The sequence below is a fragment of the Amborella trichopoda genome, chromosome 4, assembly GCF_054954075.1.
Source record: "Amborella trichopoda isolate Santa Cruz 75 chromosome 4, AtrichopodaSantaCruz75HAP2 v2.0, whole genome shotgun sequence".
Classification (NCBI taxonomy): Eukaryota; Viridiplantae; Streptophyta; class Magnoliopsida; order Amborellales; family Amborellaceae; genus Amborella; species Amborella trichopoda.
Window position 1 is genome coordinate 44,444,335 of NC_142339.1, and position 16,915 is coordinate 44,461,249.

At 35.9% G+C, this 16,915-nt stretch overlaps 1 protein-coding gene across 2 annotated transcripts; it reads right to left on the bottom strand.

Moving 5' to 3' along the window:
- Window positions 1-702: 702 nt before the first annotated feature.
- On the bottom strand, window positions 703-6,687 carry LOC18435835 (Peroxidase superfamily protein). Of its 2 annotated transcripts, XM_020668193.2 has the most exons (3): window positions 5,915-6,687; window positions 4,807-4,998; window positions 703-1,489 (listed from the first exon to the last, which is right to left on the bottom strand). In XM_020668193.2, the coding sequence occupies exons 1-3, from the start codon at window positions 6,143-6,145 to the stop codon at window positions 869-871; spliced, it is 1,044 nt and encodes a 347-aa protein (XP_020523852.1). In that variant the 5' UTR covers window positions 6,146-6,687; the 3' UTR covers window positions 703-868. The 2 variants fall into 2 exon arrangements, with proteins under 2 accessions (XP_020523852.1, XP_088721453.1); XM_088865327.1 differs by lacking the exon at window positions 4,807-4,998 and having other exon boundaries at window positions 5,915-6,393.
- Between the last annotated feature and the right edge of the window lie 10,228 nt (window positions 6,688-16,915).

A 16,915-nucleotide genomic window follows, 5' to 3' on the forward strand; every position in this document is an offset into this window, starting at 1 on the left:
GAGTTCACGCACGTATTAATACTGGCGTACATACTTGAAACCTACTATGACATGGAAAATGGTTTGATAGGGCTGTAGCCCTATCAAATTAAGTAAAGTGTCACCTCATAACTAATTCAAAATTATAATTCAAACATTGAAATCTCAACTTGAATACGATGGTTGTAAATAATAAATAAATTATATATATATATATATATATATATATATAGTAATGATCTTATAGGACCCTCCCCCATCCATATGTGTAGGATCCCCCAAGGATCACCATTAAATTTGTCACGATTTTATAGAAAAGTCAAGTCTCACACCCATGTAATAACTTTTTAAAGATATGCGTCAATTTTAATGGTGATCCCTTGGGGTCCTACACATATGGGTGGGGGAGGGTCCTATAGGATCATATATATATATATATATATATATATATATTATTAAGCTCAAAAAATAGTGTATATTGTAACAAATTATCTTAGATCATTCATGTCGTCCTAAAAATAAAGTTTCACATATATACAAGATCTATGCCATTGTTTAGTTTCAAATTTTATCGTTGGTGTTGAAAAATGATTTTAGAGCCTTTATGGAGATTTTCTTTGCGAACGAGGATATGAGGTAAATCTTTATTTATATTTTCATAATACCCGGGCATTCTTTGTCCCACCTGGGGCCAAGTCGGTGAGAGCAATGGCAATCTCTCTCTGAGTGATATAATTTCCTTGACTAAGTTTGATATTTTCCTTCATTGACCAGCAAGGGTGCAGTGCATATAGGACTTCTTACTCACCATAATCAGCTCATTTCATCACTAATAATAAATCACCTATACTTTTAAAATCCAAAATTCTAATAATACAACCTCGATCACCTAATGCGTAGGAGCCATCGATTCCAAGAGCATAGCATCCAACCATTGATTTACGTGCCGACAGTTCTGCCGCACCTCGCTACCCATGGCTGCCTGGGGTGGCAGCCGCCCAAGCTCCACCATGCCGGCCTTAAATGCCTCAAAGAACGCTGTCTGGTCACGACTAAACCTCAAAACATGTTCTCTTGTGTCCCTTCTCCCACCAGAAAAGAGCACTTGGTCCGAGTTCAAGAACCCTCGCATTCTCACTAAGTCTTTGAAATATTGGTTGTCGAAGAGTTGAGGTGTGGAGTCAAGATCGCCTGTCACGTTCTGGTCACCATTAAGGGGACAGAGATTGTCGAGTCTGTCTCTGTAGACAGGGTCCATGTACGGGTCGGGCTTGCCGGTGTCTGACTGGTTGTAGAGGCGATGCACAATCGAGAAACAGCGGGCTTTGCCGATGCTATGTGAGCCTGAAAGGGCCACAAGGCTCTCGACTGAGAGGTTAAATGACTCGAAGAGTTGGACGAGGAAGGTGGCGTTGGCTCGAGGACTTGGCATGATTCGGTTTGAGTCTTCTTGGTTAGCGGTTAGGCTGTCTTTTCGGCCTAGCTCCACCTCCCAGCTCGGCCCTCCACTCTGAAATTCGCATTCCATAAGAGTGTTTAAGGTACAAGAATTTTGAATTTATTCGATTTGAGTCTTTAAGATACAAGAATTTTGATTTTTATTCCCTTCAACTACGAAAAGCACAAGCCAAAACGACCAATTGGTGGCTGGAAATTTACGCAGGACTTGTAGGTGTTCGACAGTCTCCGTGAGTGCCTAAAATAACTTCCTACTGCTAATAACCACTTTAAAACAGTTCAATTTTACTTTTAGGACAATTTTACCCTCTAGAGATACAAATATTTGTTTAGGAAAAAAACCTGTTCAAAACAGGCAAATTGGATCACGGGGTTAGAAAATATGTCTTGTGAAATCTCGTGACTTTTTAAAATTTTAGATTTGTTGAGAAATAGTGCACCAAAATAAAATATATGAAAACATTTTTCTTATTAAAAATAGGTAGTTCACTATTCGAGCTTGGGATGGAGTGTTACAATCCTCAACAACTAAACAATCAAGCTCGAAATCTAGAACTTAAACGTCCAAAGTTTCAACATTTCGAGAAAATATTATCTAACCGTCCACATATAAACACGGGTTCTTAAGTTTGGGCGAATGAAAATATATTATGATCTACATGACCACATGAAAGTTGTCATAAGGGTTACCGCATCCAATCAGTAGGTTGGTTGGACGGTGTTGGAGAGAGAATGGGAAATAGCAATGAATTAATATTATGTTTGGCAGGTACAATTCTCTCTCACATCACTCAACCCATTATTAAAAAATGATAGGTTATGATTATTTAAGATTCATGTAGCCGAGTCCAATTAATTAAAAAAAATATATAATTGTGCATTCCATATGTTCATGTGGATCATAGTATTGCTAATGCAACCATTATTGCTAATGTAACCAACCTGTTATTCTAAGGGAAAGCTTTCTATATATGTTTTACTGTATAGAACTTATATACTTTCCTCTCATCAAGCTGTCCAATTTGATCAAGTGAGCTACTGACCATTTGATCTCAATCCGACGTTTTTGAGTATTTTATTTTTAATTTTTTAAAAAAATTGTATGAATATGAAATTTGGTATGTGTCATCATCTCAATCGGCAGTACCTCAAAAATTATTCTAAAAATATTTTTAATAAAATAAAATGTCCAATATACCCCTAAAAATTTCAAAGATATTTTGGTCATTTTATATTAGAAATAAAATTTTAAATATTTTTTGTAGGTTCTATTTTAAGAGAGGAGTGGACGTCCAAACTTTGGTGACAAAATATTTTGTGCAAAAAAGTTAAAAATCAAGCTGTGTAGAAAGGGGACATTGTGATTAGGTCCAACTACATCTTTCATTCAAATCGAGCAGTTGGACATAGGGAAGTATATAGCTTCTATATATTAGGAAAAATATAGAAAGATTGCCCTTATTATAGTGTAGATTAAACATTTGATGTAGTGAAGTGGATCATAGTATTGCTAATACAACCAGGTAGAGGTGGTAATGGATCAGTTTGGGCCAAACAATGTGGCTTGAGAGTCAGGCCACTACAGCCCAAAGGCTGGGTTAGGCTTGGGCCGAGATAGGGCCAACTAGGTTCAGCCCAGCCCAAACCTTTTGTTCTATATTCTTTTTCTGCTTTTGGACTTTTTTTCATTTGGACCTGCCTAGTCCCCCATAGGGTAGGGCTTCTTTGCCCATATCAAGGCTGGGCTAGGGTTGAGGCTGGGGCTATGGGAATCAAGGCTGGGCTAGGTCCGGGACGGGCCCAGCCCAAGCCCGGAAATTTCCCACCCTACAACCGGGAATATATTCCCTTAGCTGAAGTGCATGGTACTTAAAAAAGTTTAATGCAGATGGCTCATTTGGACTATAGTTCATTCCTACGACTTGTCCAGATCAATGAGTGAGAACCCTACCAAACTCCTTGAATTTGGGCCCACACACCGTAACATGACATGGACCACCATAGCAATCGGTACTCTAAAATCTAAATAGTACTAGCGAGTAAAAACCTAGAAACCAACAAAACCTAACAAGCCTTGTGTATCGTAATTACCTAATGCAACAAACCGGCACCAATTGTCAAACACAGTGGAGGTCCTTCTAGCACACCTTTGAAGAAAGTAGAGGGATCCTTCATTGAGAGTACGTTTGTTCAAACGGAAATATCTCTCCTCCCAGACAGAGATTTCCATTGACTGCCCCACTTTCCTATGTTTGTTTCATGGGAAAGCAGGCCCTCAAACTCAACCAGGCTATACATTCAGGCATTTTTAGGAATGCGGTTTCATATCTTGCTAGTTACGAAAATAGTTTGCGATTTTTCAAAATTCACCCTACTAGAGAGAGCTCTATAGGAGAGTGGGCCAGTGTACCGGGACCAGTATACTAGGTCTCGGCCGAATCTGATGACTACCCTTATTATGTGACAACTCGTGTACTTAAAAAAGATTCAAAAAATGAAAATATTATAAAAAATAAAGTTGTGTTATACAATTGTTTTAGATATATTTGGTAAAGATTGGTGAGGCTTTTTCCCATAATCATATTTTTATACTTTTTTTTTTGGATTTTTAAATTAATCCGAACTGTAAGTTGTTTTTTTTTAATCCATGTTTTCTCTATTTTTAATTTACTTTTGATCAATGTTTTTATTTTTTTCAGTTGTTTTTTGGGTCTTTTGGCCCTGTGCTGGACTCGGCACTCTGGAGTAACTCACCTCGCCAAGGGATATGTCCCCTAGTCGAGGCGAGTACCAGCACACAGTGGGCTTTGAGAGCCCATTATTGAGAGTAAGAGGTCCATGCCACTAAACTAAGAAACCTACACAAAAGGGAGCACTATAGCTTACCAAGGGCCCATCTCAGTGCACAAAAGAAACTATTTCATCGATAAATGGATTAAAGTGAGAGCATTGGTAATTAGATTAATGAAAGAATTGTGCTTGTGTTAAAAAAAAGGAAAAAGTTTATATGGAACCGAGGATCTAAACAATCAAATTAGAGCCTACTCAAAAATTTCACTAGAAGAGATGTTTTGATGCCCAAATATCCTCAAATAGATCATCTCGACATCAATATGCATGGACATGAGAAAAAAATGGATTTCAAATTTTACATCTTACAATGCATTTTTGGACCGTCAACTTTCAAGATTCTCAAATTCTCATATATATGCTCGATCTACATTATTTTTGAAGCTTTAAAATTTTATAATTAAAAATAAAAATATATTTTAAAGCTATCACAAACATTTCCAGTATCGAAACCACATTTCCCGACACTATTTGAAAGTGCGTTTTAACGGAAAAGGATAGGGGGTGTTGAGAGAGTACCAAGACTACAGCGTCTCTTGCTGCCATGATAAGTACATCTGCACAAGAGACAACGCCTGGGCAAAGTTTTTCCAAAGCCTGTTTGGCTTCATCTACAACCTCATAAGACCTCAGTGAGTTTATGTTGGAGAGGGCCAACTTCTCACCGAGCATGCTGGGCGTGTCATCTAGCAACAGTGAAGCGTCACAACCCTACAAAAAGAAGCACCTTTAGCATCATTCTTTTCATCTTTTTGTTTTATCTTATAAAATTATTAGTGCTTGAAAGTGTGGTTGTTTTATTTTTTTAGTGGTGGGTGGGGCAAGTGATTTTGTTTGCATCTTGTGTGATGAACAAATAAATCTTTGACCTTAATCCAAACCGCATGTCACACCCAATGCACTTTAGTTTATTTGTTTAGGGCTTCAACTTTTTTTATATATGTATATATATATATATTTAAATATGATGCAACACCCGTGTTCGCAAAATCATCGAGGTTGACTCGAAAATAAGAGGGTTATATCCAGAACTCGCGATTGGCCGTGGCCGGTTAGGGTAGTCAACTAGCTAGGCCACTCTAACTTAAAAAAAAAATATTATAATTTTGTTTTAAAAAAAATCTGTTGTTCTGAAAAAAAAAGGTTGGGAAGTATTTTGGACATAAATACTTATTTTTTACAATTTTTTCCTTATTTTTAAAATTATTTCTAAAATACCCCTAGCACATATCCCATTTATGATGAAGTTTGACCTCAAGGAAAGCACTTTTATTTATTTATTCTTATGTCTTAATTGTTTATGCCTCCAAAGGGAAAAACATAATATGCATGCCCATTTTCCCTACTCGTATCTACTGTCCATTGCAGATGTACGGTGACGATTGGACGACGGCACTTGTCATCTCTCCCCTCCCTCGGACAAACCTCCATGCTCTCAAGAGAGCACCTAATATACACATGAATATATCCCTGAATTTTGAAACATAATTAGGCTAAAAAAACCAGGACTAGAGATGCTATTTAAGCTGATCTTAGTGGATCACAGTCTGAAAATCCATGTCTTCAAGAGAGAGAGAGTTAACTACTGAACAAAAAAGAAAACAAATGAAGATAGAGAGAGACAAACATTAACAAGGCAGTCATGAAATTGCAGGCGCATAACAGAGGCTGCGTTCCTGGGCTCTCTAATCATGGCTTGCCGGATCACCTCCCTCACTATGGCCTCAGCCCCTGGGCATGTCTCTATGTAAAACCCGGGCCTCAAGCTCGATCCCAAGCCCAAACTCACCCCGCGCATCGAGTTCAACGCCATGGCCAAACCCACAAAGAAGATAATCATGGAGACCTCTCTGAGCATGGTGGGAGTAGAGGGACACAAAAGGTGAAGGGCTCGGGTTAGAGAGAGAAAGGCAGGTATTGGGTTAGAGAGAGATATGTGGGTATTTAGGAGAGAGAAAGAGGGGATGGCATCAGATTCGGGTTAGGGGAGACAGCTTTTATGGCCTCTTCCTATTCCTTAAAATGGAAGGGATTTCCGAAATGCGACGCGATTCTGTTAGTGCCGTCCTACGACATTTATGATTTATCACGCCTTTCTTTTCTTTTCTTTTCTCTAACTTTTTACTTAATTCCCTATCTTTCTATTCTTTAACACGCACGCGTTGTAGTGGTGGCGCGTGGCATTTTCCGTGATTTTGAGACGTTGGATTGCGTCAAGCTCAATAATTCTCCCTCTCCTCATCTCCTTATTTTTCCCCTCTTCATTTCTCTATGAACCTGCGAACCGCCATTGTGTCAGGACAAAGAACTCACGGAATAAGAGGAGGTATAATGAATGCTCAAAGGTCCATGTCACAGAGAAACGCGCACTACAGTGGTCCGCTGCACCAAATCTACTCTTTACCCTATGCAAAAATAAAAAAAAATGTTACTTATGACCTTAGATTGTCAAATTTTAACTATGGAAGAAATTTGAGCTTCAAATTATGAAAAATGATGGTAAAGATTACTAGAGTCTTGGGGCTCCATGAAATTATTGAAGTAAGTCATTTGACAAGTAGGACTAAATGAAAAAGTTAGTCCAACGCTACCGCTGATATTTTTCTATAATACTTCTTCTCTGTCTCTAATCTCATGAATCCTCCACCCGTCCATTATTGAGATTTAAGGTTGAGGGACCTGTTTATTTATATCCATCCAGACAAGATATAAACGGGTACTACACTCTAAGTTCCCATAAGAAATGGGCAAGCTTTTTATGCTTTCTCTGTATCATAGAAGTTTTATCTTCCCTTTTATCCAACTGTCCATTCTGAATGGAGGGTTAAGATTGTTCCAATCACAATATCACATCTCTACACTATTTTATTTTTAATTTTTTTTCTATAAACTATTTTGACACCAAATTTTGGATGTCCATTCCTCTATTAAATTCGTACTAGTGAAAAATAAAAATTAAAATATTTTCAATAAAATAAAATTATCAAAATACCTTTGAGAGTTTCAAGATGTATTTTGGTCATTATATTTTATCGAAAAATTATTTTTCATATTTTTTATAGATGCATTCTAATGAAAAGATGACACGTACCAAATTTTATATTAATTTGTATAAAAAAACTAAAAGTAAAATATTTTGAAACGTCAGATCTAAGATTAAATGATGCGTGGCTCTCTTGATAAAAAATAGCGGGTTTAAAAGAAGATAAAACTTCTATGATTAAAAAAAAGATGATAGAACTTTTATATTTTAGGAAAAACATAGAAACCTTTCCCTAAAGAAAGCGAATTGATTTTTGTCTAGTGCAATGTGTCACGAAAACGAAAACGATGGAAACCTCTCCGTATTTCATAGTTGCCAAAAGATGGTCTACTCCTTCGGGAGTATAATGTGCGTTCGCTCTCTCGGGTAAAAATTAACACATAGATTAACCTCACCGAGGGGGTAGAAGTAAAATATGCTCCTGAGGGAGCACAGTGTATGTGTTCTTCATAATTTCTTTGTTGGTACTGCAAAGGCAGTGGACAGTTTGAAGGGGCAGAGACAGAGAAAGTTGTTTGAGTTAGGAAGAGGGTTTATTTGTGTTCTCTGTCCCTCTAACATCTTTAGAGACAGAATTGGATGGTTTTAGCAAGGGAGTTGCAACTTCCTTCTAACTTTATATCATATTCCTTGCTGGAATGACCACATTCATACAACCCTTTTAAGAGAGAGGCAAGTCACTTCCTCTTTTTCTCGAGCACAATAAATATCGATAAATGCATTCACACCATAAAGGAAAATACATTGGTTTTAGGAATGCTGCACACTTTTTACATGGAAAGATTGTACAATTTTATGGACTCTTTAGAGAACCATAGTCCGCACATCACCACTCGACCAAGGCGTGGTCACGGATAGGAGTGGCAACGGTTCGGGTCCGGCTGGATCTAGACCCAAATAATACATGGGTCCAAAATTTGGACCCATATCCGGATCTATTGGGTCCTAGGTCTGGTCGGATCTATTGCCGTCCCATGACTATGAGCTTATTTTTATTTTTATTTGTGCCCTTTTTTTTACCATCATATATCCTATGAGTATGAGATTCTTTTTTCTTGTCAATAATACTGTAAATGTTATCAATATTGTGACAATATGAACACATCATTGACATCATATACCCTATGACTATGGGTATGGGCTATATCCGATGACCTGAACTGAGACCTCGATAGTATTCGGGTCTATTGCCACTTGTAGTCAACGATGGAGAGATAGTGGTGCTCCTTAGAACATTTACGACTTAAAAAGGTATATATGTCTTGAAATCTTTTTAAATGGTGAAGGTATAGTGTATCTCTCTACGCCTGAAAATGGATGCATTATTTTTCCGACTTGAAATTTTTTTTTTGTTGTTTTTTTTATCTTTTTCAAATTCATGATTGCCTATATTGCGGTGATCAATTTGAAAGTTTGCTAACAATGAAAATATAATAATATTTTAAAAGTTTGTATACAATGAGACCATTTACTTTTAATACAAGGTGGTCACAATTACTTACAACCATCCGATGTGAAAATTGATAGCTTGGATGTGTCACAAAGTTAAAAAAAAATTCTTTTGAAGTTTGAACTTGATCAATACAATAATCTCAGCCACCCAATATCCATATCCAATTGTCAAGACTAATGTGATCACCTTGTAGAAAAGACAAATTGTCTCTTTGTATACTTTTCTATATTTTAATGGACGAGGTTTCTATGAGGCCTAGGCTTTATGAAACAAGATAAAGCCACACCTCAAATCCACGTCCAGAGAGAACTTTTGGCAAAAGAAATCTCCATGGCGGCTCTAAAATGAATTTTTAATGCCAACAATAAAATTTGAAACTAAAAAAATGGTATAGATCACAGATCTGTGAACACTTATTTTTTGGTGAAATGGACGGTCTAGATAATTTGTTCAATGTAGCATAATTTTAGAGCTTGAAATCCTATTTTTTTTGCAACCATAATGTTGTAAAGGTCTTTTAATGATTAAATTTTAATTTAAGAGTTGCAGCCTTATCAAACTATTTTCCTATTTTAATTGCAGCTTTATTTTCCTATTTTAATTGCAGCCTTATCAAACTATTCTCCACCGTACGTTTTTGGAAAAATGGATGGCAAATGCCAACGAGGGGAGTTGGTTCGCTTGCCTAGTTGCTGCTGACCATTGCGTCACTACATCAAAAAGTTCCACTCCTGCCCCTATACATACCATGTAATTTAGGAGCTAGCCGTGCATGAAATGTTTGTTGGGAGTAGGGGTGGCAAACGGTTCAAAAATGTATTACAAAATACATTATTTTTAAAACTTGAAATCCATTTTTTTCTCATGTCCATGCTTCTTGATGTTGAGCTTATCAATTTGATGATATTTGGGCATCAAAGCAACCTCTTCTAGTGAAATTTTTGAGGTAGGCTCAAATTTGATTGTTTGGGGCCTCGGCTCTATATAAACTTTTCCCTTTTTTAAATATCATTTACATTATTATGGTAAAGATTAAAATTTGTTTTGACCATTAATACTCACTTTTATATTTTTTCATCTTTTTTTAAAAATTTTAAAAATAGCCATTGGAAAATATAAAATGGGTTAAAATCCATTTTTTTCATTAATTTTCAACTTCATTTAAATGTGCTTTATTTTAATCATTTTTTATGTGTTTTTCATATTTTAACAGATTTTTTTTGTTTTTTTTTTTAATTTTTTAACACTTTTTTGATTGCCTGAGACTTGTTCGGTTAGAGCGGTTGAATCGACTGGTTTACCGGATAAACCAGTTTATGCCCAATTACCCATTTCGGTTCGATTTTACGAACACTGATCCTATGTCTAAGATTGACTCTAGACCCATCCAGTAAGATTGATTCTAGCCCCATCTAGGGAATGTCAAAACTAGGGGATTGTTAGGTGCTCAAAATAATTAAATTAAAACCTGCTGCTATTTTGCCTGTGAGACCAAATGTACAAATCAGTCCTGTGAGACCACCAATATATGCCTCTTCTTAAATTATTCCCAAAATCTAATAAAATAGTAGGGGTGCAGTTGGCATACGGATGCATCCGTAGAGGTGAAGTGCACCTTCAAATTTTGTCATGGTATATAATTTTGATGTAAAATGTTCTTAGGATTATCTTAAAATCTATTTTTAAATCTAATTATAAAATTTTAAATTTCAAAAATAGTTAAAATCAAGTAGATCCATAAACATATGAAAATCTTGAAAATGGACGGTGTAGATAATATGTTGTAAAATGTGTTATTTCTGATACTTAAAATCTTTTTATTTTTCATGGTCATATATCTCGATGATGAGATGATCAATCAAAGGGTTTTTTAACATTAAAATTACCTTTTTCCATGGATTTTTGAGGTGCATCCGTAGTTCTACATTATAAGGTTGCATCCTTGTATAAACTTTTTCCAAATAGAAGTCCGCTAAGTTTGGGGTGAACACAACTTGATCTAGCGGTACAAGACATGGGACTAAACCAAAGTTTAAAGGCACCGTTTCGTAACCCAGATCACCCCTCTCGGCTCAGCAGTCCGGATTGGCGATTGAATTGGAAAATAAAAAATTAAAAATTAAGGTATAAACAAATTACAAAAATCAACAAAATAAAGTAGGATCTGACCAGTTCTGTCAGATGTTTAGCAAGATCTACATCAGCGTGACCGATACCCAAACTAAATTGATCAGTTCTGATCTAGATCACCAATTTTTATAACCAAGGACAAAACCAAATTGAGGATATTTTGTGCCAATAGTAGGCAAATTAGCGGAGCCATTAATGCAACAAAAGTAGTTGTGAGAAATGTCATTGTAGAAATTAAAGATGAACAATTGTTTCATGCATGCTAAACCGCATTTGTACAATATGCGGTGGTCTAGAGGTATAAAGCATTCATCTTAAAGATGGATGCAAATAGATGGTCCATCTAAAAACAAATGAAACTAATGGTGCAAATGTTTTCTTAACATAATTATTATTTTTTATTTTTAAAATTTATTTATTTATTCATATTCATAATCTCCATGTTAAAGATTATATATTCTCTAAAAATTAAGATTGAATTCTATTTCAAAAATAAATTTATTAAAGGGCCCGCATTTCTACATGTGCGGGTTCTCTCTCTCTATCTCTCACTCTTCAAATGGTTGTAGAGCTCTCCATGTCAATGCACTTACCTCTCCATCCGACACACAAACTCCAAGACCAAACCCACTTTCTCTAAAGTGATTTTGTTCCATGCCTTGAACTAGGATGGTGCCAACCCAATGGCTGGTGGTCCCTCACACACGATGGCAACAAACATAGTGATAGTGAACCATCAAAAGCTTTACGAGTCACACCATACATATGAGTCACACCATATATATTGTGGTCTTAGCAGAGTCACACCATATATATTGTGGTCTTAGCAATCTCAATGACTGGTGACATAGACATTGTACTTAAGTTTAGAAGGATTGCGTATTAAGCCTGCAAGCATTTTCATCCGAAATCCTAACTCCATGAGCAAGTGTTCATTTCCACAATGCTAATGCATTTGGTGTATTTCCACCACTGATAAAGGTCCAAAAAGTAAGAGAAGCAAGCAAGAAAACCAAGATAATGGAAGCAGCACTAACCGACATCACTTGTTCACTTTCAAAGATTGTCAATCATAGATTTGCACCATCGAAGCCATGCTTTGTATGAGTTCATCACTTGCCTAAATTGTAGACAAATGCTCTAAGAGCCTCAGAACAAGTAATTTAAACCATTTTTTTACAGTACTGTACATTATGCCACTGTGCAACATAAATGTCACATCTACAATATATTAGTAAAGATTATAAGAGCAGACTCAAGATAGTAGTTGTGGTCGACAAAAGTAAAATTTGTTCATGAAAGAATTATGAAACACAATAATCCCAGGCTTAATTGGTTAGCGCTTTCCGTTTTGCAACGCTACATCCTCGGGCTCAATTCCTACCAAGGACAGGGCCCGCTCCCCACTGGCTCACCCAAAAGAAAAAAACATTGTAATCAATTGTCTTTTAGATTTGGGTAATTAAAATGGTCAATTATCTTCATCTTTCACACTTTGTATCATACAATTAATTACAAAATAAGCATGTGAAATGATATACAAATCATATGTGATGTTTCTTTATTGGTATATATTCACTCTCATGCTCTACAGTATCAGTTTTTTGTTTTACTTCATTTTCTTTGATTGCTAAGTTCAATTTCTTGATTGTATTCCTGCATTCATTTTGTTATATTGAAACATCTTATCTATTTCTTCACTTTGGATAATATTGATACAAGGCTGCAGTTGGCATACAGATACATCTGTAGGTGTAGAGGCAAGGTGCACCTTCAAATTTTATTATGGTATATAATTTTGATGTAAAATGTTCTTAGGATTATCTCAAAATCTATTTTTATATCTAATTATAAAATTTTAAATTTAGAAAATGGTTAAAATCAAGTAGATCTATAAACATACGAAAATCTTGAAAATGGATGGCGTAGATAATATGTTGTAAAATGCACTATTTTTTAGACATAAAATCTTTTTATTTTTCATAGTCATATATCTCGATATCGAGATGATCAATCAAAAGGTTTTTCAACATTAAAACTACCTTTCCGATAGATTTTTGAGAGGCATCCGTAATTCTACATTATAAGGTTGCATCCTTATATAAACTGTTTCCTTGATGCATTCAGTGTCTCACACTCAAATACTCCAAGGGTTGTGTCAGACATAAGAAGATAAGGGATGGCGGCGCGAAAGAACAGCATATTCAATGTTGAAAACACTCATTGATCTCCTCATGTACAGGAGATGCAAGAAATTGATGAAGATAATAATGTTTATACACTACCTTGAGAATTATTCACAATTTGACGATTTAATATGGGATAAATATTCAATACAAAAATTAACAGAATACAAACCAGCTACATCGAAGGATACTCCATCAAAAACAAGCCATGACATGAAGATGTTCTACTCCTTTAGGAGTATAATGTCTAGTTACTCCATCGGATGAAATCCCACCTAGGATTAGCTTTATGACCCCAAATTTTGGGGATATAACCTCTCTAACCTATAGATTAACCTCAATAAAAAGACATTTCCTAATCGCACCCTTTAAGCACTTGAAGAAAATAATGTCTCAAGATTGAATAGAAACCGTCTACTTTTTAGAGGATGAGATCTAAGAGTTAGAAACTCAATTTTCAAAAAACATTTATTTGACAATAATCATCTAGTGATTCTAGGGTGATTACCAAAATTTCAGATCGAAAAAATCATTTCAAGTAGGTCATCTGACCGAGGGAGTAGAAGTAAACTATGCTCTCTCGCATATTCTTCATAATTTTGTGGTGCACCACCACATTTCTGAAAGAAAGACTAATGTGATATTGTTGGGGAATTTTTTTTTTTTCTTCTTATTTTTTTCCCCCTTTTTTTTTTTTTCTGCCTTTTGGCAAAAATCATTTACAAGTGGTCTTATTACAATAACACATACTTTAAAAGATTTTAACAATAAAACTAAGATCTTAAAACTTGATATCATTGAAATAACTATGCACTATGCTTGAGAAGATAAAGATAAGATTGCAAGTAATAAAAGTGAAGAGCGCCGGAGATTACCTCAACCAGACTTATTACATCTCACACCGAGTCACAACCATCCGATGGCGCGGGATCAATGATCAACCTTCAATCTCAATAGGAAAGTAAGTGTAGGCCAATAGAACATGAACCCCTTTGATTATAAACTCAAACCCTAAGTGAATTCCCTTGGCAACTTAGTTTGAGAAAGATGGATTCTTTTTTTTTTTTTTTTGCTACACCTTAAAACCCTTAGCCATAAATCTATAGTTGAAAAATGAGAGAGAAAAACCCCATAGCCTAAACCCTTTGCTCCTTTTTACAATGTGGGAGAGAGAAAGATCTCAAAGCTGAGAGAGTGAGACATGCCCCCTTTTTTTAGCTTTCATTAGAGAGAGAAACTTTTCTTAAAGGAAAGAGAGAAATTTTAAGTAGGACGTGCCCCTTCGTGGGATATTAGAGAGAAATATGAGAATTAGGTATAAGAGATAAGGTGTAGAGATTTTTTGGTAGAGGCAATCTCTTTTTATAGGCTTTGAATAAGATTAAGGTTTCTTAGCGTTTTCCTTAGCTTGCCTCTTCTTGTGAGATTGAACATGAACCATTGATCTTAAGTGACTTGTGGGGTGGTAGGTTTGAGACATCCATTCCATAGATGAGTCATCAACATTATGGAAGATGCATGAACCATTATCCTTATTTCCTAAACCATTTTCCCATCAATAGAAATTAAATAAATTAAATCTAATCAAAATATTCTGCATTCTATAAACTGGAACAAGTTTACTTACTCTTTCCACAAAATCTTTCAAAGATATATCAAGTTAATACCTTCCAACCATATGGTCACATGTCATATCACCACAAAAATAGAAAAGAAAATAAGGGTAGGGCATGCTACCCAAGGAAGGCACTCATGGGCCTTACCTTCTAGAAATATGGTGGGCCCATGTGCATAACGGGCCCCCATGATATTTTTATGTATTTAAAATTAATAAAAATATTTTAGAATATTATTTGAATATTTAAACTATTGTAAAATCAATATCTTTAATTTTATAAATTTATAAATTATAAATAAAATATCCAAGAGTTCATAAAAATTCAAATAATAATTCTAAAATAATTTTCATTATAAAACAAACACAATTAAATTAATTTGATGGGAAATGATTTATATGGTTTAGGAATTAAATCAATAATCATGGGGCACTCCAGCTTTAACTGTGGACTACAGACCACACTTGTTTTATCAGACCGACCCAGTGTTTCCCATTACCTACAATCCAAGCAGGGGCTCATTAGCGGGTCACCAAAGTCTAGCCGATGAACCAAAGGGTCGCAATCCTAGTCTGTGGATTTCAAGTCCTGCCCTAGATACGAGTCAAGGTCATTTAGACCTGATGCGACCACAGCTCCTATGGTGTATAGAGGAATCTCTCACACATGCATACGCTTCACCCTGAAAGGTGGCTTACTTGCTTTCCTGAACGATCTATCAATATGCATGTCGTGTGATGGCACATGGATGAAGCTTTGACCCCAGTCTTTGTAGGCCACCATCACACATAAGGGTCATACAGTCTGTCGGCGCACTCATCTAAGCATATGCTCCGACCTCATCAAGGGATGACCCATTAGAACCCTTCTCGATTTGTTCTCTATGCTCAGGTAACCTAACCGACTGGCCTAGATCGTCAAACACAGTTCGGTATCAACAAATATCATTTTTTTAGTATGGTCCTTGATTGAGTTTATGTTCCACTATATCATTTTATTTTACAAACACTCATAAGGCTTTTAAAGGCCACATGAACCCAACATCTCCCACTTGGCCTTTAAGGCCTTACATTCTCTCTTTCTCACTTTTTTTCATCCCCATCTCTCTCCCAATTATGATCTATCTCTCAAGCATTTTTCACTTATTCTTTCTAAATACATTAATCATGACTTTCTCCATCAATCCTTTCACAAAACACGATTTATAGAGACAACGTTTTTTTCTCTTTGCTACTCGGATCTCATCCCAAAAGTGATCGTAACTCATCTTTCATATCACAACGTGAATTACAAACTTGTTGTCCCAGAAGACCATCACGTACCCTTATCGCATGGGGTCGTATGTTTATGAGCTCAAACAAGTTCTTCAAATAAGTTGCTCCCTTCTGTAGCCATACAACCAAGTTCCATAGGTGAATAACATTATAGTCAGTTGTTTCATTTAGCATGTCAAATGCTAGTAGGTGCTCTCACTGGAATATTTAGTTTATGTGGATCTCAATCTTTCGCAATCTTACTTCATTCCTCAGGTGATAGAAACATGATTTTATATACTTTAAGTTATTATGGAATCGTAGCTTCTTTGACATGCATATCGCCGCCGTGTTGTCACAGAAAATCTTTATTGCCTCACAATGTACGTGGTCAAAGTCAAGTCGATTAAGAAATTCTTAATCCATACGGCCTCCTTAGTAGCCAAATAGCACGACACGTACTCTGCCTCTATAGTGGATAATTCTACCAGATCCTGTTTCTTTGATTTACAATAATATGTACCCTTCCAAGCATGAACACATATCCAGATGTAGATTTTGCATCATCTAAATTCATGAGATAGCTTGCACCTGTATATCTGAATATCCAAGTAATTAAAAGAAACATGGGACTGTAGCAGCTCACATTCAATTATTATACATACAACATATACATTATCAACATTTTTATGCATGTCACATGAGGTAGCATAACAAGTCTTATGCAATATGTAATTCAACACCCGTTGGTTTCACAATATGCAAAACCTTCATGAACCACAAACAAATGTTTAACCACACTAGTCATCTTGGTAGTAAATCCAGACAAACCACGTTATCTAATCAATACAACATGTGTCAAAGAAGCTGAGTAGGATGACCTTCCTTCAACATTCACTATGGTTCAAGGTCTTAGGTAATCGAGGATTTTAGGTCAAGGCACATGG

Excerpts from the sequence above, each read along its gene's own strand:
- LOC18435835 (XM_020668193.2), bottom strand. The coding sequence starts at position 6,145 with ATGCTCAGAGAGGTCTCCATGATTATCTTCTTTGTGGGTTTGGCCATG. Across the intron at positions 4,999-5,914 it reads TTCATGACTGCCTTGTTAAT|GGTTGTGACGCTTCACTGTT; the intron begins GTTTGTCTCTCT and ends TTCTTTTTGTAG. Across the intron at positions 1,490-4,806 it reads CAAGAGACGCTGTAGTCTTG|AGTGGAGGGCCGAGCTGGGA; the intron begins GTACTCTCTCAA and ends TGCGAATTTCAG.